We start from the raw sequence: 27,047 nt of genomic DNA on the forward strand, positions 1-27,047 counted from the left end.
TCTGTGTACGCAGTATAGTCTAAAATATGACTCGTATTACCTTCACTGAATAAAGATAAAAAACTAACGAAATATTTTTCACTATATGTTGTAAAAGTAAGGAAAAAGCGATGCTCACTCCAGGACGCAAAACTAGGATAAATTTTTACACCTGTGTTTTTTTAAAAGCTATCACCGGATTTCTATCAGTTTTCAACATACTAATACATGTACTACAGTTCATTGCTATCGTCTCATCATTTTTTATCTATAAAAATTATTGATTATCTTAGTAAAGTATGAAATTTTCCTTAGCATGGGATAAAATTTCCTGAATCTACCTTTCCTCGTTATATGAATCCTTTGTGCAGGTGGAAGATTAGTCCTGGGTCTTGCATTAATTGGCCTGTCATTCATATGACAATTGAGTTCAGAGTTCAACTGATTTCTCCTCCCAATACTTTTATCCTCTATTGTAAAATAAGTGGTCCAGCGCATTGGGCTAATAGACCAATAATATTCATTTATGGTGTAATGCCTCCTAGATTTCATATTAATGTAACATCTCTACAATATGGCCGTCGTTCGTTTTTCGACTTCGATTAATTTATATATGCATTAGTCAATAGAGCAACAGAAGTTTTAATAGGATACAAGTGTATTTTGATCATATCAAAGATAACTAAAACAAGTGTAGTCACTGTCAACGAATACGTATAGTAAACGCCAGCTGGTACAGTAGATATCTGTTCACAACGAGACGGAACAATTTTTATCTTTCAATTTCGTCATGAATTGTACGAAAATAATGAAAATGTTCTAATGCCTCGAATTGGAGTGGTTTCGACCTTTTCGGGCTTTATCAAAGAGGACCTAAACACGGACTTCGTGTTCTCAAAACTTTTTTTGATTCAAAATAGAAAGTTTCGAATATTATGAACCTTTGGATTTTATTTATTTCAATCACACTGCTGCTATGCCATGTAGTTTCTATAGGAGGGAATCATTTTGTAAATGAATGGGCTGTGGAAATTCCTGGTGGAATACGTCAAGCTCGAGAGGTTGCTAAATCTCATGGATATGAAATCGTTAAGGAAGTAAGTGAATAAACGGACTTTTTGGCAAGTATTATTTTTATAGGGACAGGATCAGAGAAAAGTCAAATTATTTGACTTTAAAGTTGTTAATGCATAATCCACAGCATACGAAATAAAACCAAAAAAATGGTATGGTACCAGAAAGGCCTTGAGGAGGCTCTAATTAAGGAGGAATTTTTAACTTTTTTTATTATAACTTAATGTAGTTTCGAGAACCCCCTTTATGATTTACAGAAATCTCCTATGTTTCTCTCTTTTTAAGAATATTTGATAAATTACATCACTCAAATATAAAGCATCCTAAAAATAAATTCAAGCTAACTGTATCAGTTGAAAAATTATTATTTTAGAAATTAAAAAAACAGTATTTTAATTGTGGAAGTTTATTCCAGTATTATCGTATAACATCGTATGTGGTAAGTTACAGTAATTTAATGCAAATTTTGTAAGCGTGTTGCAGATGAAATGATATTTACAATTTGAACAGCTGAGTATACGATATCAAAATTGTATAGAACAAATGAAGCATGTGGTAAGGTGCAAAGCTGAAATAAGAGTTATTTTTTCCCTTCTCTTATTTGTTTTCTGGTCGATTGTAGAACAATAAAAAGAAAAGAATTTATGTAATTGAAAATTTTAAAAATATATTCAAATTTGGTCAGAACAATATGGTTAGGTTTTAATCGTGGTCGGAAAGTAAAACTTTGTGAGACTTTTTTTCATAGTACATGTATCTATATCTTTATTGTTTAATGTCAGAAAGATAACCAAGAGTGAACTGTTCTCAAAATGGGAAACAGGAAGTGACCTGTGGCAAGAAAGAATTGTTAAAAATTTGAGTGCAATCAAACAGTTAAGGATGTGGATGCCGGAATTAATAAAGCTTCCCAAGTTTCTTTGATTGAGAAAATGAATTCATTCTACAGTTATCAAATCATGTTTAATTTTGACAAGACTATGTTAAGTATTCATACAATTGAAAATGTCATTAAACTATATGTGAACATAAAAGATGGAGATTTGATAATAATTAAACTAATTTGATTATTATTTCATGGGGCAGTTTGTTCAGCAGTACATATAGATTGGCAAGCGTTGTTATGCAATATAAGGCAGTCGTGCAACGGCTATGTGAAAGAGGAAAAAAGGAATTTAAACATTGATAAAAACATATTAAAAATAATCTCATGCTTTTATGATTAAAGGTATTTTTATCCAATTTGTTGTTTCCCTCTCCTGATTATAGTCATACAATTCATGTATAAAATCATAGCCAATCAAATATGTTGTATAAATTTTGAATCCCCCCTAGTAAATTCAAATTTTACAATAAGATACAAATAAATTTGAGTTAACTAATTTGGAATAAAGAAAACCCAAAATTAAGTTTTGCAAAATTGATAGGAGACAGAATGTGTACAGAAATTTACAGAATCCTTTAAACAGTAACTTCAGAGTTATAAAATTTTAATTCTAGAAATATTTATGTTGAAACTCTTCCAATTCAGTCAAAGACATGGGGAATTTTCCTAACAACTGCATTTTGCGACATATCATCGTCTCAAGCCACGGTCCGGAGTCCGCATATATAGCTCTCTCCTACGAGATGGGAGAGGAGCGTACATTTTGGCCGTGGTTTGCGACGATGACGACATATTAGCTACGTTGCTAACGTTTATTGCGAGGGTGTCTCCAACATTGTTTTCGTCTACTTTGGAAGGGGGGGGGTCAATTAATTATTAATCAAATGCTTATATAATCATACACGGACCTCCACTATGTTTTCATTTAGCAAACGTTCAAAGCAAAGCAAATATTCAAGTCACTCATATGCTTTGCTATATAATGATGAAATAGACACAAATTTTGCATTGGACGGTAATTTCGTAAATCGTTCCTATAATTGATAAATACGCCGCTACTTCAGTATTTGTCTGCCATTTTTCAGGATCTAATGGCTGCTTGCGGCCTAAAGCTTTTACATGTTGATGCCACTTAATGAGGTAAAATATGATGGCTGCTAATTAATCGAAGGACAACTTCCCATCGAAGTACGATAGAAAATAAAGCTTAAACAAAGAAGGATTGTCTTTTCATTGACAAAGATTTCGAATGTTAATGAACAGCAATACGCTTTTTGACAAAAGATATCTTCTAAACTGTGACTGCTTGTAAAAAATATTATATATAAAGACATAAATATTATCATATTATGAACTTTAATGTGTACCTTCGTCTTTCTGAGCTCAAAGAGCTGAGAGAGGTTTTACGCAGAACTGTTAAATTGAATATTCCTTCATGATTGATCGAATGTCATTGAAGAGTTCAAAAGAAAATTTGATAATAAATTATCCTTCTCACAATAATCTTCCAGTCCAGTAATTTTTTTTCATCAAATTTTAGAACTTTTTTGAGACCTTTAAAAAATGAGAGTTCTGAATTTGAAAAACCGAAGAGAGAAGTTCTGAGGGAATCTTTAGATGAAAGGTTATACAGCGCTTGATTCATTGATTAAAAAACGTTAACATTATTATGCCCTCGCAATGGAGTTGAAAAATATATAGTAAAGCGCTAGAGAGGGTGTTATTTGTATGTGTGAGAGGGTGTTTGTGTTTGTTTGTTCTTGTGTAAAATCGGAATCAATCTCTAATGCTGTCTTCATTTATCAATACCTATACTGTCTATGCCAGGGGATGCTCCGCTTTACGGTGCCCTTGTTTAAATTTTACATTTTCCTTTCCCTTACAGATTCCTAGATGGCTTTAAACCAAAGTTCAATCTCTACTCCCACTTCTGAAAACAAGTTTTAGGCAGTGAGATAGAGGGATATTTATTAGATAAGACAGCCTTTGTCTTTACTAAGTAACCTTGTCTCTGTCTGTTGGGTCATGAACGTCCTTGCAGTTTGGATTCAATGTAAATTATCTTGAGGTCGAATGTAGTTTTACCCTCGTAAAGTATTTTAAAAAGTGTATAAGGGGTGGGGTTATACTCACCATGTCCGTCCGTTTGGTCATGTTAGGTTACTTTCTGGCTTATTTCAATCAGTATCCAAACCAAACTTGTAGACTGTAATGTGCCATCGTGGACGCTTTATAGGTTAAATACAGTTACCCACGGGTAGATGTATCGATCTTATTTGGACAACTTTAGTAGTCCTTTCCTTGCCGAGTGTATGATTAACAAAGTGTATTTTTATTCAGATTCATGGAGTTATACATGTCTTTGTGTTCCAAGTCATATTGGAGAGACCCACAATAAAACAAGCATTAATAAATATACAGCTACAAAAACAATGATTCTCGTCCAGTTAGGCTTTCAGACTTGTTTTTGTTCAAACTGAAAAAAAGTTACATCAGAAGGAGTTTGATTAGAATTACCATGGAATACTTAATCCATACTAATTCTAATGAAGCTTTGATTGATTTATTTGATCTTTTAATAACATTCTCCTAATTAGGACAATGGCAGTTTTAAAAGAAAAAATCTCGATATGATCATCTACGCGTACAGAATGACGTTATGACAAAGGCAGTTGCTTTAATGTCTTTTTGTCATCGCAGGGGAAACGAGATGGAAACTTTCAATTTTCTAAACTAATCAGATGTTACATTAAACTTCAGACAGAAGGAACTGCATGTAAACCTGTTCTTTTTATCTCCAACATTTTTCATCATACGCTTTAAATTAACTTAAATCGATATAACTTACATGGAAATAATTAAGAGTAAACCTTTAACTTTGTAAAATATTTTACATATTTAAAAGTAAATGCAAATTAATATATATTTAAATTTCTTATCACATATGATCAATATCGAAGATACATTAATTCCGGAGAATAAAAACTTCTATTATCTATTTTCAAAAAGCGACAGAAACGCACATCGGAGTTGCAGAAGTTAATACGGGGTATAGTGAATGTGTTGTCATCAAAAGCAGTGACATGTGTACATGTATTTATTTTCAATAATACTATTTAGCTAAAACGCCATATGTTCGTCATATCCTTGATATTTAAGAACATTGTTTACTTAGGTCAACTGTAAAAAATGGTTATTTGCCCTCTCCTGATTCAGGATGCAGTTAAAACTTGGTTCGGTAGGTACATGTAGATGTAGGTGACAAAAAAAATTTTGACAGAAATTTCTATACTTCTTCTCTGGAATGCATAAAAAAAATTAAAATAGCTTCCCGGAGATTAAATGGACCATTTTCAACCATTCGGTCGAGAAAAGGCACCGAACACTGATTGGTCTTCATATATAATATATATGAAAAATAATTCTTGAAATACAAAAATGCAATTTGGAATTTTTTTCAGTTGAGCCGTATCCTACTGGATTTACGAGTCGGTAAATTTTCATTTGACGATATTTTACTTTTGATTTTAATTTTCTACAGTTTGTTTGACCCATCAGAATTAAGCTTTGAATTCACTTGTGATTGTAACCGGAAAAAGAGCAGTCTAGAAAAATATTAAGGCACTTGATGGTGTAAAACGTCTTTTTCTTCAAGTAAAATATGTTGGTGTGGAGCGAAGTATGATATAATTATACTGTAAGCAAAGTATATATAAACGATTTATCGTGTCAGACCGTATAAAAAACATTCACAATACCCCTAACTCGAATTTCCTCAAAAAGAATATCCTACTCTTCCTTTTTTATTCATGCACATTACTTAGTATTTACATTAATTTCCTGTGCCCGTGCTTCTCATAGTACAAAATGTTACCCCGCAATATTTGCATGACTGAAGACAATCTACAAACTAACGAATTGTCTAGAAATCGATGGGTAAAAACGATGGCCCTAAATGATGTTCAAGCAATAATGAACCTAGAAATAAGATACATACAAAGTTTACTAATTAGTTCCCTTAATATTACATCAGACTAGGATAAAGAAAACCCAGTCATATTTGTCGAACAATATGATATTCAAGTTTCTTTAAAAAAGGACTAAGAAAAGGGTACCTAGCATTTAAATCCAATTAATTATTTCAGGGGATGCTATCTATTGTAATGTTTGCATTCAATTTCCGATAATCAGACGAATTCATCTTAAAATTCATATAAGAGAACCACAGAAAAATGAACACAAAAAGAATTGGAAAAATTCTCTTCTTTTTTTTTTTTTTACAAGTGCATTTTGGTGAGAATGGTTTTTATCACACCAGATTATACGCATTGAAAGGAAAGAAAGTTTTTGAATCCGCATTTGTTAAGTCGAGAAAATCCTAGCTATTAAATGAAGAAATGAAAATCGACTGTCCGTGTACCGGTACAGAGGGGGGACAATATTGTAATTGGCTGCACCCTAGCGCAGTTTATTCAATCTAAGGGTTTGTCAAATGTATTCATTAGTTCGAGCATAACGACTTTTTACTCGATTTCCTGAATTTTCCATTTATATTAATATCAAGTGATAAATACGATACTTTTCAGTACATTTAAAGCTACAAATATTTTTCGTATATAAGGTATAATCGGAGATTTTCCATATAAAAGAAAACCCTTGGAGAGTCTAATATTTCATTTCCTATTTATCTGTACTACAATGTAGTCAAAAAACTAAACTGGTTTATGTCTGTAGTATAGAATTGCTTTAGAGATAAATTATCCGGTTCTTCTTTTATCCAGTTTTGAAAAAAAATAACCGGCTATCGGATGCAATAAATAGTTTACATGCAGCTATTAGATGTCAAAATTCAATGAAAACAATTTGACAATCATGTACAGCTGTTTCTTGTTTTGGTTTTTAAAAACTTTGTTTTTTTTGCAAATGTCTCCATGATAATATTACAAGATATTTCCATAATTTTTAATTTGCACAGCTGGTGAAACAATCCTAATACATGAAATTATATTTGCATTTATATGAATATAACTAAAATTTCCATATTTAGTATTACAATTTTTTTTAAATTTCCAGATAAAACCATTCGAAGATCACTATGTATTACGTCATCGTGACGTACCAGTTCGATCTAGACGTGAGGCTCATCATCACACACGGCGTCTAGAGAAGGATGGACGAGTGAGTATCAATAAATATACCCCCCTTTAATCTAAATCCTCAATATAAAGGTGACCATTTGATAAACACCTTCTCCCTTTCAATCTATATCCTCAATTTAAAGGTGATTACGTTTACTTAATAGTAATAATAATAATAATAATAATAATACTTTATTTAGAGAAGGTGGCCTGATTAGTGTGACACACTATTCTTCCTAGGGCCTTCTAATTACAACAACAGTATTACATCAAATTAGCAAAGATGAACAGATTAGAAAGTGAATTATAATACACGTATATACACAATGTCACATGATAATAATGATAATCATAATAAAATAGAAATAATAAACAGATATATTTATATGACATAAAAAGAAATACATGTATAATGTCACATGAGTAAGATAGTTCAGAGTAATCAAGTTCTGCTGTTGAAGATATACTTTTCTACATTTCGTTTAAAGATTGGCAGAGTTGGCGCATATCTTATATCTATAGGTAAATTGTTCCAAATATGAACACCGGAATATTGAAGTGAATTTTTAAATAAATTTGTTCGGTGTTTTGGTAGGCGAAGGTCAAAATTAGATTCTGAACGTAAAGTATAAGCATTAGAAGTTTGAGAAATAAATAAATCTTGCAAGTAAGCCGGGCTATGATTGTTAAATATCTTGTACAACAAAATACATTTATGCAAAGTTACTAAGTCAAAAACAGATAGCCACCTTAGTTTTTCAAATAATGCCTTAGAAGGAGCATCAGGGGCAGCGTCAAGTATAATTCTAGCAGCCCGCTTTTGGAGCTTATGGATTCTCTCCATGTAACTATGTGGTGCATTACCCCAGATAGTCAGACAATAATTAATGGAAGGCAGGATAAAGGCATTGTAAAAAAGTTTTCTGGTTTTCAAAGGAAGAAATTTCTTGATTTTCCGCAAAGTAAACAATTTATATGTTAAAGATTTGCAGACCGAGTCTACATGATCATGAAAGTTCAGTGTTTGATCTATATGTACCCCAAGTAGTTTTTCTGTTTCAACATTGGTGAGGTGTTTGTCAGAGATATGTAAACTGAGATTTTGATTATCTAATTTTGATTTCCTTTGTTTAGTACCCATCAGCATACATTTTGTTTTATCAACATTTAGAGCCATTTGATTTTCTAAACACCATTTTTCAATATTTACTAAATCAGAATTTAGAGCTGTTTCAATACTAAATATATTATTCTCATAAACATGTAGAGTTGCATCATCAGCAAACATATCGATATTTGAATGACTTACATGTAAGGGAAGGTCATTAATATACAACAAGAACAATAGGGGGCCTAATATTGATCCCTGTGGCACTCCTGCTGTGACAGGTAAGACATCAGAAGAAGTTGTACCAATTTTTACACTTATGTCGGATAGGGCCGATTCATTATGATAACCCCCCCCCCCGGCTCCTTTAGTCTAAATCCCGATTTTAAAATTGATTATATTTCTTTATGTCGGATAGGACCATCCAAATCAGATTCGTCCCTCTTCAACCAACTAGTGGCAATACTTCCGGTTTAAAAGAATGCTACTCAGCAATTGTTAACTTCGAATAAAATTTCTTCACGTTAAAAATTGAGGAATCCTATCTTTTCAAATTAAACTGTGAAATATAGGTTTTTTTTTCAATTTTTAGCTTGCACCACAGATGGTTTAGTTATAAAGAAATCCAGTTAATTGCAAAATGTGCATTGTGTTTGTTCGAAGTGAAGACATTGTATAAATAATGTAGTTAAAAACGTAAACTTAATCTCACTAGTGCCTCTATACATCAAAGAAATAACTTGTGGTTTTCTATAAATACTAAAAAGGAAGTTAAATCTATTTTGTTTAATGAAGAATTTTCAAGCTTCAATTCTGCAACTATATGAATGAATTGAAGACATGTTAATTTTAAAACATCTACTTTGTTCCTGGAACATCAGAGGTAATTACAACTTCCTTCAAATTATAGATGACACGAATTAAATAACTAATAGTAGATAATCCGCCATACAAAAATGTAATGTAGAATGTCACTTTATTCACAAAGTTTGAATTACCCTAGACTAGATTTTCTACAAAATATGACGTTTAAAACCTTTTTTGTAAAATAGCTCCTTCGCATGAACGTCTTTGATCTTCGCCTGTATAAAAAGAGATTTTTTTTCATTTTATTTTTGTTAAGAGTGTTTAAGCCATGTTTTTAAAATCAGCAAAATTTCTCGTTCAGGCATATAACTCTTTAAAAGGAGGCTGGGGGTCAACAAATTAACCATTGGATATGTAACTTAATTTCTTTGGATGTGATATCTTAACCTGTCAACTATCATTTGGAAAAGAAATTTTTCATCTTTTTTAGTTTTAAAATTTGATCATCGTTGTATATTTTTATATGGAGCTCTTCTTCTAAATGAGATCAATGTAGTCTAAAATGGCTACAACACCTAGCCCTCTTAATTACTTGATTAGGGGTAAAAATATCAACCAATATTAATAATTCGTTTATTATGGTGCCCAATCCCTTACAGAATGCTAATGACGGTTACAGAAGGTAAAAATATCAGTAGTAACATAAATTATATCAAAAAAACTTTACTACACAAAGAAAATCGTGTCTTCACATAAAGACATCATATGGAGTCATTTTGTATTATTGGCTTCAATAAGAGTGTCCACTGACTTAATATTTCTCATCTCTGGTATTTAAATCAATTGATTTTGGCCGCTGCACCGGATATTTTCTTGTAGCTTTTGAATACAAATACAACTTGTAATTGATTTCTGTCACAAAATGTCTCAGTCCTCAGTGATACCGGATATTTCATTACTTTTAACTGTCCCGCAGAAAACATCAACCAATCACATTCTGACACGTGGGATTTTATATTCAGCCATTGTATTGCGCTAATCTCTTTAGAAGGTAAAGACTTCTGTGAATGCAAATTCTTTCATGCCGCCTATAAAAAGATGTCTACACACAATATTTCTCAATCTTGTTTTTCTACAATTAATACAAAGCTAAAATAAAACATAGACAGAGGTAGGCGAACTCAAAGGGGAAGCGGAAACAATATTTAAAGCCACATACGCTAAAGCGTTGCCGAGATTTGTACAGTTGATCCACATGAGTAAACAAACGGATGCTGAATAAAAGCATTTATGTTCACTTACACGCTTCATAGATTTCATATTAATGCCACAGGCATTGCACGTTTTTAACATTAATTGCTTTGACCGAGTAGTTTACATGGGAAAGTACTTTTAGTCTGTAAAATAATATTACGTACATCGTCGGACTTCCTAGATAAATACTGTATTCATTCAATATATAATTATGTTTCAATAAATATGCCCTTTGCATCCTAACACTTGAACATTGGCTTGCTTTATGAAGGAAAGAACTGCTTGCCTAGACTTTTAAAAGTTTTTTTTCTCATTTGAAATACTCTCCACTTTCTTTACTGATATACAGAAAACTTGTATCTGTAGAATTCATTTAATAAAATTAAAAAATCTCGAAGACAAGTATTGATAGCCATATTTTGAGGATGATAACATGATAAATAATAAAAACAACATCCTTTTAACAACCACACACTAATTATTTTTTCAGAAGTAAAATATGCATTATTACTTAAATATTACAGCTTGATATTATCTGCAAAAATTACTGGATAGAATAAATAAATATATAACGAAACACAATAATTTAAGCTACATGTACCACCAACTTTTATCATATAACTGCGGTTCTTTCGGGTTTTAAAAGATTCAAAACAGATCAAAATACGTATAAAATCCGTTGTTTTACTAGCTGAAATCTAAACTGTACATGTACGTCGGATAGGAGCTTATCTGTTCTCTGTTTGTCTCTTATCTTTTTCTGGTCTTTCTTTATTACAAAGTGGCCAGTTTCAACCGAACCGGTCACAAAGTCTAGATTTTTGCAGGTAGTTTATTTTAAAAATGTTGACATAAAACCTTATTTTCAAGACGTTAATTAAAGATCAATCGTCCTGAGATGCAAAATGATTAAAAAGTTTTTAAAAGATTTTCCTCAAAATCTCTTGGTCGATAAAAATAAAATAAATGCTACCTCATAAGATTTTTTTTAATTTGTTCAAATCACGATAGTGCGTCGAATTAACAATACAACTACTTTTGATCACACTAATAGTAATATAAAGATATGATTTTCTGCCTACATATCTGTTATGTATCAATTTCAATGAATTTTGCCCGCATATAGGCACACATATAATGTAAAAATATGTTTTTAAAACTCAAAATTCTTGTCATTAAAAATAAAATAAATGCATCAAAAATTCCAATTTGTTTCTTGGATTTTTTGGATCACAAAGGTATGATAATGGATAAAAGTTATATTATTGATAAAAAAAATTCTTCAATAATATTTAGCGAGTTGCAGTGAGGTACATGTATATAATAGTAATTTGATCCGAAAATCCCGTTTATGTCTGTTTGACAAGCCCATTCCAGCCAAACATAAATGATACGTTGGTCTTACATTAATAAATGAAATATGTGGAGGTAACGAACAGTATTTAATCTCAAAAGTCCATAAAACAATACAAATTAGAAACAGAGCAAACTTGGAACTCTTAAATATCAGAGTTAGGATCAGATGCCATTAAGGAGCGAGCATTCCGATCGGTCACACCCACCTTTTGCTCCTTGTCATGATCGGAAAAGCGTGAAAATATCCGACGAAGAATTCAGTGTAAAAGTAATGGCCTTACAGCATAGACCTAAAGCAAATGCTTAACAGTCTATAGTATGAAAAGCATCACAGGCAATATATTTGATTTTTCCGAGATTGTTAATAGTTTTATATGAATGCACATAAACATAATTACATAAACGGCCAGATATGTCAAAGAATCATCAACCTTAATAAAAAAAAATTGTGTTTCTGAGAAGAAAAAATAAACTTAAGCAGTGCATAAATTGAGCGAGTAAGAAAAAAAGTTTATCATAAAAATGACCTCACCATTGCACTATAAAACTTGTCTTACTTCGTTTAAGTACAATGCAATGAGCAATTAATCTCTTTTTTTATAGTACATTATTTTTGGTTTTATTTTTTAGTTTTCTCAGTCAAAGTTGTTGGAATATCGATCCATTTTTTTTCTACTGTAGGTGAGATGGGCAGACCAACAAGTGGAAAAAATTCGAAGAAAACGAGGCGATGCTGTCCGTAACTCAGAAGCGAGTTTACATTTTATAGACCCTTTATGGAACAAGGAGTGGTATTTGGTAAGTGACGAGTCTATGACGAGGACTTTCTCGTCTCTGAGAAAAAATACTACAGTAACAGTTTTTTTTCCTTTTCAGAGAGGCAACAGTTTTACTAAATAAGATAAATAGATTAGTTTATATTGCAATGTTTCGTGTGAAATATCACATTAAAAGTACTTGGAAGAACCAAATTGTTATAAAATTGTTATCACATTAAATTTCTTCGAAGCACACTCAACACAATGAAGAAAGGTGATACGTATATTACACCTATTGTATTTCTATTTTGTCGCGTTTTCTCGATTTGTTATTTTTCCATATAAATTGAAAAAAACCTATTTTATTGTAAATAAAAACATTTTTGGCAACAAGGTTTTCATTGAGATAATCTGTCCTTGAAATTTCAGAATAATTTTTTTTATTGTCATATACAATTTTCAAATTGGAAAAAAAAAATGTAATGGACATTTTTCATTATTTCAGGAAGATTAAGAAATACACAATTTTTCTTGTAGCATGATACTCGAACTGATCTCAGTCTTCCAAAACTCGATTTACACGTGGTTCCAGTTTGGGCTCAAGGAATCACTGGAAAAGGCATCGTCGTCAGTGTATTGGATGACGGTAGGAAGGTTATCATAGAGTTTAAAAATATTAAAAATTGTGAAATTACGATATAGGTTAACTCCCCTTTTTGTGCCTCTGTTTGAGGGTTTCTTTGAAGTCTGTGGCAAAAAGTTCATCCCATACTTATTTTCTGAATCTATTACAGTTAGAAATATCAACTAGCTGTTACCATCCCTGTTATAAATGACTTGTGTATTGATTATCAAACAGTATGATACAGAGAGGTCACAGAAACTAAGGTCACAAAAGTTAATTTCATAAGGCTGTCTTCTTTAAGGAAAGATGATATACAAACGAAATTTTATCAAAACATCTGAAAATATCAACTTTAAATTAAGTCCTGTTTATATCAGTAAACTGAACAATTTGAACAGCATAGCTTAGAATTTTTCGTTTCAAATTTCATAATAATGGGTATAGATTAACATTTAAAAACTTAAGAAAATATATACATTTTTAGACATTGTAGGAAAAGAAACGAGCACTTTGAATAAAATTTGACGATTCGAATTAGAAAATGTGAAAACGAATTTGTCTTCAGTGGATGATCAAGAACCACGAATGACAAAATAATTAATGGAAGTATTCTTTACATTATTTTCGATACATACTCCAAGATATCAAAGTGTATTGGTAATCAAAGTCTTGGTAAAAGCGTAAACATGTAACAAATCCTCGCATGGGGACCGGTATTTATAATATGTACCCGGTAGTCATTAAAATCAAATAAATGATACTGAAATATAAAGACAGATATAGATTCTAGATGAATTACAAATCTTACTATTATGCCAAAGATAGATTTCAATTTCAATTTAATTTCTATGAACAGTGCAATGTAATATGAATTGAAAAGTAACATATGACACCAATTTTTACTGAGTAACAGATATCGCTTATTCAATCATGACAACATATATGAATATCATCATTCATGCCTTTGTCATTTAATCAGAATTTAGTTTTTTAACGTGATTTTTTTGTCAAGATGATTGTATTTTGATATATTGTTTGTCAAAATATACTGTTTCTACAGGTATAGAGCACAATCACACTGATTTAGCACAAAACTATGTAAGTATATCCTGCTGATCAGAGTCGTTTTTCAACCGTTTAAAACACTTTGAATACCAATGATGAGGGGGAAAACTGTGTACTTTTTAGAAATAAAATGTATAATCATTTTGGGGTAAAAATGTAAAATGGTAATGTTCCATTATCAATTTAAAAGAAGTTTTCTAGTTAAAATAGAAGTATGTTTGAAATTAGCTTTGATAAATTAAAAAAGAAATACACTGTATTTTCAGGACCCATACGCTAGTTATGACTTAAATGACGAGGACAATGACCCTCAGCCTCGTTATGATCCAACCAATGAAAACAAGTAAGTTGGTGTTGTAAAGCAAAGCGTCTACAGAGAAAGGCTCACACATAACAACATACTTACCAAACCCAACGCCGCCTTCCCGCGGATGAAATGCAATGTTGTATATTTTCTTTTGTTTGGGATGATCCTTTATATGATATACCGTCTTACAGTACGTTAAAGCACTTCTTTATTTTTTGTTGCATTTTTTTTTAAAATGGCATAGTCAGGGTTTCATTTGCGGTCCTTTTTCACATTACCATTATGCATTGATTGAGTATTTTCAAATATTATACTTTCATGTAAATTACTTGAACCTGATTCGTCGAGAAACATTTGTTAAAAAACACTATTACCCGCTGAATAATGAAGCCACGCCCTCCAGCGTAGAAACAGTCAACATTGCTTGACGACGGGTGATATTCCAAAAAATAGCGACAGCGCAGAATTTATGCGCGCACGGTTCACTGTTATATGTATTTGTATAAAACATTCAGTATAATATAATAAATATTGCATTTAGTTGAGTGTAACATTGAAAATTTTCACCCCAAGAAAACCATTGTCAACCGAGGCCAAATTTTCACTCCAAGGAAACCATTGTCGACCCACGCGCAGCCGAGGTTGACAATGGTTTTCTTGGGGTGAAAATTTTCAATGTTACATTCAACTACATGCAATATTTATATAATGTCAACTAAACTTGTCGCAAAGCAGTCTTGCTTGAAGGGAATTCTGGTTTGTTCAAAAGGAAGGATCATATCCTCTTTCTTAATTAAGAATTGGTGACAATTGATTGTATTTTTTAAATAAAAAATAAAATAAACTTAAGCGAAAGCTTTGCTGTATAGCATAATTTATATTCAAAGTTTGATCAATGATGACCTACAGGAGTAAAGCTACAACAGACGATCAATGTTTTACAAACGAGTACTAGTATATAGGGTAATTAACTTTAAAATATTTTCATCAAGATCCGCAAAGTTACTTAAATAATAAAATGCTTTCTTTGGTTGTGAATACGGGAAATAATGTCGCAGCTATTGCAGAAAAAATTCATAACCCGCGTAAGCGGGTTTTTACGCGGGTTATGTATTTTTTTCTGCAATTGCTGCGACGTTAATTCCCCTACTAACAAATAAAGAAAGCATTTTATTGTTTATATTTACTTCTGTATCAAAAATCATTCAAAGTAGAATAAAATTTGTTAACTATTGTTTTTAAGATGAGTATGTTATTGCATGTAAAACTGATGGATCATCATTGTTCAAGAAAACTACACACGTGGATTGCTCAGTGTTGTTCATGCACTGATTAATGGCAATGGTCTTTATAAGAAATGAAGGAAAAATATTCAGTGGATGTAAATATATTTGAATGAACACTCGGTTTAGAAAGAACAATCGGGGTAGATTAAATTTTGTTCATATTGTGGTCCTTCAAGGTAGGGTTTACAACATTAGGCAATCAAATTTTACAAAGTAATATAAAGGAAACTGGGTGAAAAGACCAACGACACCAAATCTTATTCAATACGGGGGTCCCGTGTCGAAGTAGAAAACGGGATTAAAATTAATGTAATTGTAAGTCAGGTTTTTTTTTTCAAATAAGGATATCAAAAAATAAATCGGAAATTGTAATAATCAATCGGATAATGAAGCGTAAGTGATGAACAGGATTGTCTGTAAATTTCACATTAGATTTATATTAAATACAAGGTAGTCCTTAATATACTGAGTAGCTGGAGGCTCAGCATGAACTTTAAAAGAAGTTTAACTGAGGCACGTGTACGTTATTTCCTAAAAGTGCAATAAATTCATGAACCGACCTACCTGGGTATTCAATTTTTTTAAATAAACATAATTATAAAATAAGAAGAAAATTGTAGCTTCTTCCTAAATTCTCAACAATGTAACTTTTCAGCACCTCTCATGCCTCATTTTGAGATGTAATATTCTGGAGGATTGATGCTTAAAGTTTTTATGTCGCATTATGGACCTCAAAATTAAATAATTGAATATTAAGGGTTCTTTGGTGAGAGATTAATGAAAGAGGTATTTTCGGGCTGAAATTAGGTTTTTCAAAGTTTAGATGACATTTCGATTAATAACTATTTCTGCAAAAATACATGTCTGTTACAATATTTTATCTTCAAATGATGGTTTTTCTGAAAACACGGAAATGAAACCTGCATAAAAATCATCAAAATACAATTTAAAAAACATTTAAATATTTTTTTGATTTAAAAAAATCAGTTTTCATTCTTGAATCAAAAATACTCGTATACGAGGGGTGATCAAAAAGTTCGCAAACTAATTGAATAACTTCCATACAAGAAATAATATTTGGTTTTAATGTTGATTATATTTTAAATTAATCCTCCCCGATTTTAATGCACATCAACCACCGTTCTGCGCATGCGCGAATCACGTGATATTGGCGGTCACGTGACCCCCTCCGTAGCGTTCTGTCACAAAAGTTAAAAGATTTTTCCGAGTTTTATATTTCTTTCCATGTGAGTTAATTTTTATGACAAGAACAGTTAATTTGTCAGAAATGGTCATATCTCGGCAACAGAATGGGTGGATAATAACATCCTTTCCAAAAATAAGCATGGCGACCATTAAAACACAAATCTTCTGTCTCAGGAGAGACCTTTATTCAAGGTGGATAGAGAATGGGTGCATCCTTTTTATCATATCTAATATGTTTAAAATCTAAAGTAAACGATATCTTAGGTATTTAATACTTATATCATTGTTCAAATACTCAACTATTTTTCAAAGTGCTAATTGGTGCTAATTTGATAGCAAATTGCTTAATTAAAAATACATATCTATTCAAACTTGCTTTCACTGGGCAAGATGACAAGTATCATTTTTAACCATCAGCCTTCCTTCACTAAAACGATTAATCCAATCATTAATTGAATTTATAGGAACTCATTTATGTAAATAAACTGTGTACAAATTATTATATGAAACTGTAGAGGGATTTCTAAGATATTACAATAAATTGTACAGTCGTTTGTTGAACGAGTTCGACTGAGACAACCAATTTTAGTCACAAGTGGACTAAATAGTGACGTCATTTTCATATTGTCGTTTGTTGAACGAGAAAATCTTCTACATGACAAATTTTTTCGTCACAAGTGACTTAAATAGTGACGTCATTTTCATATTGTGACGTCACAAACAAGGAGAAAAACTTTATTCAGCATATGCTATTTATAGACCTTGTGTATGGCTATGTGTGTACCGAATTTCATTCTAATCTGAATTGTGGTTTTGTAGATATAGAGAAAGTTTGCGAACTTTTTGATCACCCCTCGTATAAACCTCCGGGGTGGTTTTAAAATAAAAGCAAATCAGTTACTAGCTAGTATTTAAAAATTGCATTTCCAGTTTTTGTTTTTAGTAATTTTAGCTTTACAATTAAAAACAAAACTGTCAGCTGTTCCTAAGATTAATCATTTCAATATTAAATGCAAGCCTCTTATAATTTTTTTTTTTTTTTTTGGTTATTCATTTCTGAAGATGAGTTTCTGATTACAATTTAGAAAAGATGGAATGAGTTTTTGTTCTTTGAATTCGTAACTAAAGACATCAACTACGTTGTGTGTTATCAAACAAAAATACGTACATATTACATGTATATTATTGAAATTTAACTTGTGACATTTTTGAAAATTATTTTTTTAATTTTTTTAAACGAAAAGACTTTCTAATTTGAAGAAGAAAAGTCTAAAGGTCTAGAGATAAAAACATAACCTGTTGAGTTTCTTTTAAATCAGCTCCAACTTAAAACTAACATTCAGCATGATACGTTTGTTTTTTAAGACACGGTACAAGATGTGCAGGTGAAATCGCCATGGTGGCAAATAACAGCAAATGTGGAGTTGGAGTCGCATACAACTCAAGGATTGGAGGTAAATATTGTTTTTGTTACACACATATACTTTTACCTAATACATTTTATTTTTTCTACTAAAATCATTTTTTGATATATAAGTCTATAATTCACTAAGTACATTTAATTTTCTTTTACATGAGGGGGTTCTGAAAATTATGTTATGTCTTTTTCAATTCGGGCCTTGAGACCATAAACTGAGAACAGTCTTAAGTCAAAATTTTGATTTTTGAATAGCTTGTGATTTAAAATACATAGCTTCTTAAAGATCTGCAAGTTTGTAAAATATTTCAATTTAAACATATGGTAAAAATGTATATACATGTATTGTTTCGTTATAAAAATTATTTCAAAAGTTACTAGTATATTGATTTGAAATTTTGACTGTAGTCTATTCTCAGTTTATGGCCTTGGGGCCTGAACACATGCTAAACCAACCTGTACATGGTCATTCTTTTTAAGGAAAGAAATGCAGGTTTGTGACACGTTAGTTATGTGAAAAATTTGCAAAAACAGTTATACATGTATGCAGTATTGCGATACTTACCAAGAGTTTAGTTATTACAATATAGACAATCTCTGAGAACAAGGTTGAAATCTAGCTTGTAGTATTTTTATGTTCAAACTTTCAGGTGTTCGAATGTTGGATGGTCGGGTCACAGACCATCTGGAGGCGTCCGCCATTGCTTTCAATCATACTTATGTAGATGTATACAGCGCCTCCTGGGGACCAAATGATGACGGGAAAACAGTGGAAGGTCCAGGTCCACTTGCTATGAAAGCTTTTGAAAAGGGAATTAAAGAGGTAAGTGAAAATTGTTGAACGAAATTTAAAATTAGTCAATCGAATAATCAAAAACAATACTATTGCGTATAGAGTGTTTTCGCTATTTTCAATTTGGACTTAAAAAAAATAATGAAATGAAGACTGACAAGTATACTGAAGTATTGGATTCTGCTATTTATAGCTAAATAATAATACAAAAAGTTTTAAAGACATTGGTAGGGATAAATACTGATTCATTGAATACATGTAGGTCAACAATTTGTTGATTTTAAGGGACGAGGAGGAAAAGGAGTTATCTACTCTTGGGCCTCTGGAAATGGAGGTCGTCTTGGGGACAACTGCGACTGTGATGGATACACCGGAAGTATTTACACCATCTCTATAAACAGTGCGTCACAGCATCTACACACGCCTTGGTACGCAGAGAAATGCGCGTCAACCATTGCGTCAGCATACTCTAGTGGAGCATATAATGACCAAAGAATTGTATGTTTGAGTAGATTTTGAAGGATTCAATATAGGGCTTTTGTATTGTATTGAAAAGAGAGAAATACTCTAAAATGACTATAAATAAAAAGTAATACAGTATATGATAAACAATTAACATATTGACTATCTTAAAGATGATTATTATACATTCATGGACTTCAGTGTAGGTTGATATGTGGTTATAAGGACTCATGTCAAGTAATATTGACCAAAGAACAAAAAGCGATAGCAACGGAGCTTGATATGGGACCAAATAATCAAATATTGTCCATTCAATTAAGCCTTTAAAAATGTCATCTTTATTATTCTATTTTTATTACATTACCGTGATCTATTTACTGAGTAATGAATATAAAGATTTTGTCACATTATGGAAGGATACCAAAGTGAAATCTTGTCACAGTGTGAAAGCATATCAAAGTATATAAGAAATAAATTCTGGCCTGTCGTAAGATAGAGATAGTAACTAACCATCTTGACAATTTCTTCCGAAATCAAATCTCTAAAATATGTTACAGTTTTTTAATGGAATGATTTTGAGATTTGGTGTATCTTATTGAAATACCTGTAATTCATCATCTTTATACTCTCTATTATAATAGTATAAAGTCAAAATATTACGATTTGCAATTTTTATATCGTATAGCATTAAGCAATTTTTTCGTGTATCTGGAGTTTTTCAATTATATTTCAGTACTAACAATCGAACGATTTTAGATTTCCTAAGAAATTCTTGTAAAAAGAACAATGAGAATTTTTTGAAGTGTGATATAACTTTTAATTTAATGATTAGAATTTTCACTAAAGGAGAGGAATATAAATAAAATAAATTATTTTTTTTTATTTATAAATACACATGTTAGTTAACTGAAATATTTACCAATGTTTGAAATTGTTTTCCCCATGACAGGCAAGCGCTGATTTACACGGGAGGTGCACAACTCAACACACAGGGACGTCTGCTGCGGCGCCTCTGGCTGCTGGAATTTTTGCTCTTGTTCTGGAAGCTAAGTGAGAAAAATAACAGCCATCAATAAAATTTGTCTCATGTAATGTTGACTTGCTTACAAAACTATCATTTTACCTGAAAGTTGTAATCTGTTGTCCACGCAGTTGTCGAAACAGTACCAGCCATTGATTATCTCCATAACTGAAAATCAGAAACCAGGTATATCAGATTATTATTATTTTTTTTTATATCTTTTAGTCCTAACTTAACCTGGCGTGACATGCAACATCTCATAACATGGACAGCGGAATATTCAGCTCTAAAACACAACGCAGGCTGGAGAAAAAATGGCGGAGGATTCTGGGTCAACAATGCGTTTGGATTTGGACTTCTTAATGCCAAAGCCATGGTTGAAGTGTCCAAGAATTGGGTTACAGTTCCCGAAAAATATATCTGCTATGTAGGAACAAAAGAAACGCAAACAAACTTCCCACAGTAAGAAAATGACACGAATAAAAATATGTACATGTATAAAGAAGTTTAAAGAGAGAGGTTCCACGCATTCCTACTGCTATTAACCCTTTCTCATTTAGAAAAAAAGGAATTGCTTCATTAAACCCGCCTGTTTTATTAAGACTTTCGCATAAAAAGATACTTTTTCTACATGTAATTATCTTTATTTGGCTAAAAAAAAAATACGTAAAAGTGTTATGAAAATGTTGATTTAGCCATACATGTGTAATTAAAAACATCTTTTCGTAGGTCAATTCAGAGTGGCCAAGAATTGGAAATAGAACTCACAACAACGGGTTGTAAAGGACAGATAAATGAAATTAACTTCCTAGAACATGTGCAAATTGAATTAGACATGGAATACACAAAACGCGGGGACGTAGCCATCAACCTCACTTCAGCTTTGGGTAAATTTTTTCTTCATCAATTTTTGAAGAACATATAATAATCCATTTCATGGAAGACTTCGTCTATTTAGTTAGTCAGTATAGGGATAATAAAGGATATTATTCTGTGGTTTCTTCTATCCTTTTATCATTCAAGGGATGGTTAAATCAAATTCCAGATTGAAGTATTTTAAATAATTTTGTAATCATAAAGAATATTTTGGAAACAAGAATCTAACTGGAAGAAGCAGGATAGTAAATTTAACACACCCAAAAATAAACACAATGCATTGTTATGTGCATAAAATGAATCTATTAATTGACAAATTGTAATAACAGGGAATAAAGTCTTTAAAGTTTTTTTAATATTAAAGTTTATTTATAAAAGAAATACGATTTCGGGAACATGTATTGGTGCTCTGGTTCAGAAAAATTGTAAAATATAAAGAGACTGAACGTAAAAGAATTACAATGTATCTGACTGCTCAAGAGGTTATATTTTTCTTTCAACAGAAAACTATAATGATATAATGTTATTAAGAAATCCCTTTATTTATTTGGTGACATTATATTTAAGGAGAGGTAGTCGTAACTTTTTTCCACCCACCCCCTCCCTCTATCAATCCCCTTTCTCTTTAGAATTTTCTTCGTAACTGAACTTGGAATGAAAACATAGAGTATTGATAAAAAATGATGTACTTTCTTTAAATTTTAGGTATTGAAACAATGATACTAGCAGAGAGACCGTTAGATAAATCCAGTGATGGGTTCCGTAAATGGAAATTTATGTCTGTGCATTCTTGGGGTGAAAATCCAGCAGGTACCTGGAAAGTTAAAGTTAGAGATATGGTAAGTTTTACAATAGGAAAAAAGGAAAATATATTATTAACAGAAGACTCTTTTCACATCATATGCATTTCACCAGTATTACATGTATTTCAAAAACGCCCCAGAACAAAGAATATGAAAGCGTTTAAAGTTGACTTTTCCAAATTTAATCTTTTTCCCCAACCTATTCCGACTTCATGCGTTGAATTGTATACTTTGTTAGTAGGACTTGTTTTGCTGTTTCATAAGTAGAATTTCATTATATGATTGTAAAGAATATTTTTCACTGTTTGCTAATACACAATTGATACATTTTGTACAGTTGTCTATTTATCATGAAAGGCGGTGATTCATCATATAAATGAAGCAATTTTTAAAAGTTAAGTACATCAAAGAAATTAAAGACCCCCCCCCCTGGCCCCTGGTTTAGGTTTCCTTAAATGAGAATGATTTCCAATAGTTTATCAATAAAAACCTTTTGACACCCCTGTCACAAATTAAGTATTTGCTCTAGGTTATGGTATACACAGAGGTCACAGGAAGGTCAAAAAATATGTTAACTTCCGATTTTTATTTTTATGCAAATTTTCTTTGAATTTACAGAACATTTTTGTTTCAAAAAACATAGAACACAAGCTTACCTATCTGCAAATTTTATATATTTCATACACTAGTATTAGATGCATCATGTGTATAAAAATTTCAGATAAGCAAGCTTGTGCTCTATATTCCTGAAGTGAAAAATATCATTAATTTGACAAAATTCTACAAAATTGCAGGTAATCGTCCTACTTCTGTATCCTTAAAGCTTCTATGGCTATCAATCGAAATTAGTGCTGGCTTAAAAACTAGCATCAAATTTGAATCTCAACTTCAAACTCATACTTTTTAATGTGCTCTAATTTTAACATCAAGTAAGGGGCCAGAATCGGCCATTACCGTACCTTGTTCTTTCTAATTTTAGTAAACATAGCAATAGCATTCATTGATTTCTTAAATCATTCTACCGAAATGTAAATCAAAACATTTTAAACCGTGTCTTCCTTACAGAAAGGGAAAAATAATTCAGGAACTATAAAATCGGCGCGCTTAATACTGCATGGAACAAAAGACATCCCTCATCACGTGACACAAAATGGAGGACATCGTGTATACAACGACGAATACAATCTGGTTAAGGACGAACGAGATGTAAGCTATGAATTTAAAGTATTACATAAAGGAATCAATTTTTTGTTATCTACTTTATAAGATATTCAAATTTTGGTATAATGATAAAACTTCAGGGTTCGTTTAAAGTTAAACAAATTTTAAATAATGAATAGAATGAAATGGGAATACACTGCAGGATAGTAAAAAAAAAATTGAAGACAGTTCAAAAAAATTAATTCAGTATGTAATTTTTTTTTCAAATTATTACATATATTACATTGTGGGTAAATATAATTACATTTGTTTGAAACTACATGAGTGTACGTTACGATGAAATAATAATATTAATTATACCACATTGCACTTCGAGTTGCAATTTCTATGATTTTGTGTGTGTGTGTGTGTGTGCTAATTTAAGTTAAGATATTTCAGTCATACCGTCTCTTGTCAATGTCTTTATTAGGAGTCGTATTACCAGGTATCTAATTGTTTTCTTCCAGGATTTGTTGTCGTGTAAACTGTTTAATTATTTTAAGTTATGTTAATTTTAATTGTGTTCGGCATATAAAGGTTTACTAACAGGTGGTATGTATAACACCAGAATATTTTGCACTGTGCACGTAAAATTATACGGAAAATAGCACAAAGCAAAAACAATGTTAGATGCACCTTGCACGAGAGCCCGTATTGTATCAAACCAAACGTTAGGCAAAAAAATCAGACCAAAATTCTAAGATAATATACTGTTACACTAAATGAGATTTTTTTAAAATCATAATGCATCCATACAAGCAGTACACCCTGCCCCCTTCCTTATTGTCATCTACTAATGACAAAACGCCATATTTCAAGCCTATATCAAAATAACCATACTCAAATATTAATCAAATTATCTCTCAACGAAAAAGTGCACTCGTAAAAGAATCGATGTACGTTTATTTTACTGCATAAACGTATGAAATCCGACGATACGTTAGACGTTTGGAAAGCATGTAACACTTTCTCGAATCGAATGCATGTTACTGCATCTGTATAAAATTTATAAATTTATGTCATTCCGCAGGATTGAAAATAAATTACATGAAGTCTGTGTATAATCAAATTTTTTGTTTAATGTATTCAATAAATAACACCTTTAAAGTTTTATGTCAGACTTTGCACTTAAAGCACAGCTTTGAAGTGGTGAAACTATTTCACGAAATTAGCTTGCATTTTATGCAATGTATTACCACGTAGTCAAGATAAAACACAATGCTATGTCATTTTTTTTAATTCAAATGTATATTTTTAATCGTTTTAATATTGCATGGTTTTTCTGCTTTTATAAACTCATCCCTATAGTGTGCCTTGTGTTCCTTAACATAAATTGTTTTGTGTCAGAAATATATTTAAACAGTCTTTTCTAAGACTATTTGCATAGCAAAAGTGTAGTACATTATACCCACAGTCCCTAAGCATGGCTACATACATCTTTTTAGATGATTGCAAAATGCTTTTGAATTATTTATATTTCAAGGTTTGTTAAAAACCTTTAAGATCCCATGGAAAATTTGTTTATTTCTAAGAATGTGAAAACAAAGTTTAACAAAATAACATATCAATTGTTTGGAATTAAAATGAATAAAAATGTAGATCTGGGATGTTGTAATTGATATTTGACAAATTTGTTTTCCAACAATAGTACACATTTCTTTAAGTTTACTTATATTTTTCCTAGGAACGACGTGAAATGGCTAAAAAACTAGAACATCTTGTCCAAACTTTCCTGTAGAAGCTGGGTGGGGAAACTTGTTAATGTTTAAACAAATAAAAGTCTTTAAAAATGTGTTTGTTTCTGTTTTTATTTTAGGAGAATGGTTAATATTTTTTTAATTTTTGAAATAGATCTTAACGACAGAACGTTATTGATACAATGTATTACTGCCATTATAAACCCCCTCCCCTTTCCCAGAATGTTGCGGCCACAAATTGTGAACTGAAATTTTCTTTCTAATCTTTAACAGAATAATTACACCAAAAATTATTGCCATGTAATGTCTGAAGCGTTCAAATAGATCTCGGATATACATTACAGGATCAACATTCTTCTGATTATTCTTCTTTTGCTTATAAGGAATTAGCTGCAGAACTGTAGTTATCCGAAAAAAAAATATTTTGACAGATCGGAGAGCTACAGTGCCACCCATTGAAAAACTATATTTATTGCGCACAAAAAAGTGCGCTGTTTCTCGGTTTATTTCTCCGTATTTTTAAACTGTCATCTCTACAAATTACTAACCGTATGTTCCTAGCATATTCCATCCCTGTTATGCTAGACCTACCAAGATTTAAATATATAAATTTTATTTTAAATATATAAGTTTTATTATTTGCGTTACGTAATCAAGGAGAAGGCGGCGACATATTTTTTTTTAATAAATGACATATACATTGTATCTTGGTTTTTTGCAATCATTTTATCATTAAATTTGAGATGACATTAAAGTTATTTATTAATTGGATATTCAATTTCAATAAAACCCACATATAATTATAAATAGATGACCTAGCACTGGTAAAGATACCGGTAACTCTCGCTCCTCTAAGACTAAGTTAAAAATAGATTGAACAAAACCAAAGAGCTCCTCTACTTTTCCATTTGATATTACAAATCCATGATAAATCGAATGAGATAAAGTATCTCAATAATAAAGGCCAATTCCTATTTCAAAACAAACTGAACATTACTTACATTACCAGGGGGAAGAAGGTCAAGTCTTTTGAATTTATCTGAATTGATACAAAGCCAAACCCGAAAATAATCCTCAAAGTCCGTGATGAAAGTATTTGGCGACATATTGCTCAGACAACTAGAGGAGAACGTTTATCTTTCGTGTTGGTCAATCATGTTGCAAAAGTTGTTTCTCTTTTTGTTCGTGGGACAGTTTCTGGAATCTTATGGACAGGACAGCCAATTGACAACATTTTTGTTAAATGAAATGACAAATTACAGGTCAGAACTGAATTCCTTAAAAACGGATATAAAATCTCTTCAAACTAAACTTGCTAACGTCACTATGGTAAACGCCGATCTGACACGACAGAATATTTTGTTAAATCAAGCTATTGCTACTTTGAAAACGAAGAATGATAAACTGGAACAACAAATTGTGGACAACGTCAGTAAACTCGAGAACGATATTTCAGTAGTTGATAAAGCCACAAATGTTTCTGTGTTGTTCATTCAACTCGAACAAAATTTGTTTGAAAAGCGTTTAGAGGGAACACTGAAAAATGTGTCATTAGAAATAGAAATGCTAAAAAACTCATTAAATACTGTTCAAGATTTGCAGTTGAAATGTTGTTCAGCTGGACATACTAACATTGTTAGCCAAAAGACCTTTTCTGAACTAGAAAGCAAAGTAAATGGATTGCAGTCAGCTCTTAATTTCACGAAAAGTTCAGTTGATCAACTTGCATGTAAGTACATGTACCTTTCTATAATTAAAATTAATTTGTTCCTAGAATGATTTTATTTCTAAGGCCAAAAATTGCAAGACTTACAGTTCACAGTGTGTAACTTAAACTTACTAAATTTCGACATTCCCAATGGAACTCCAAAATAAAACATGCATAAATTACCATTGAATTGATTGATCATTATTGTTTAACGCAGAGTC

The 27,047-nt window shown here is 31.4% G+C and overlaps 1 protein-coding gene across 1 annotated transcript; it reads left to right on the forward strand.

Annotated features, from left to right (window-relative positions):
- The first annotated feature begins 732 nt into the window (after positions 1–732).
- LOC134258875 (neuroendocrine convertase 1-like) lies at positions 733–25,213 on the forward strand. The gene is made up of 15 exons (XM_062741467.1): positions 733–1,076; positions 7,013–7,117; positions 12,284–12,400; positions 12,898–13,006; positions 14,046–14,083; positions 14,317–14,393; positions 18,215–18,303; positions 18,917–19,089; positions 19,345–19,557; positions 20,471–20,571; positions 20,768–21,004; positions 21,272–21,429; positions 22,124–22,257; positions 23,287–23,427; positions 25,106–25,213. Exons 1-15 carry the CDS (start codon positions 915–917, stop codon positions 25,157–25,159), a joined length of 1,908 nt encoding a protein of 635 aa, XP_062597451.1. The 5' UTR covers positions 733–914; the 3' UTR covers positions 25,160–25,213.
- The last annotated feature ends 1,834 nt before the right edge of the window (positions 25,214–27,047 follow it).

Source organism: Saccostrea cucullata, unplaced genomic scaffold, assembly GCF_032062105.1.
Source record: "Saccostrea cucullata isolate Sc308-1 unplaced genomic scaffold, CSIRO_AGI_Scuc_v1 ctg2847, whole genome shotgun sequence".
NCBI lineage: Eukaryota > Metazoa > Mollusca > Bivalvia > Ostreida > Ostreidae > Saccostrea > Saccostrea cuccullata.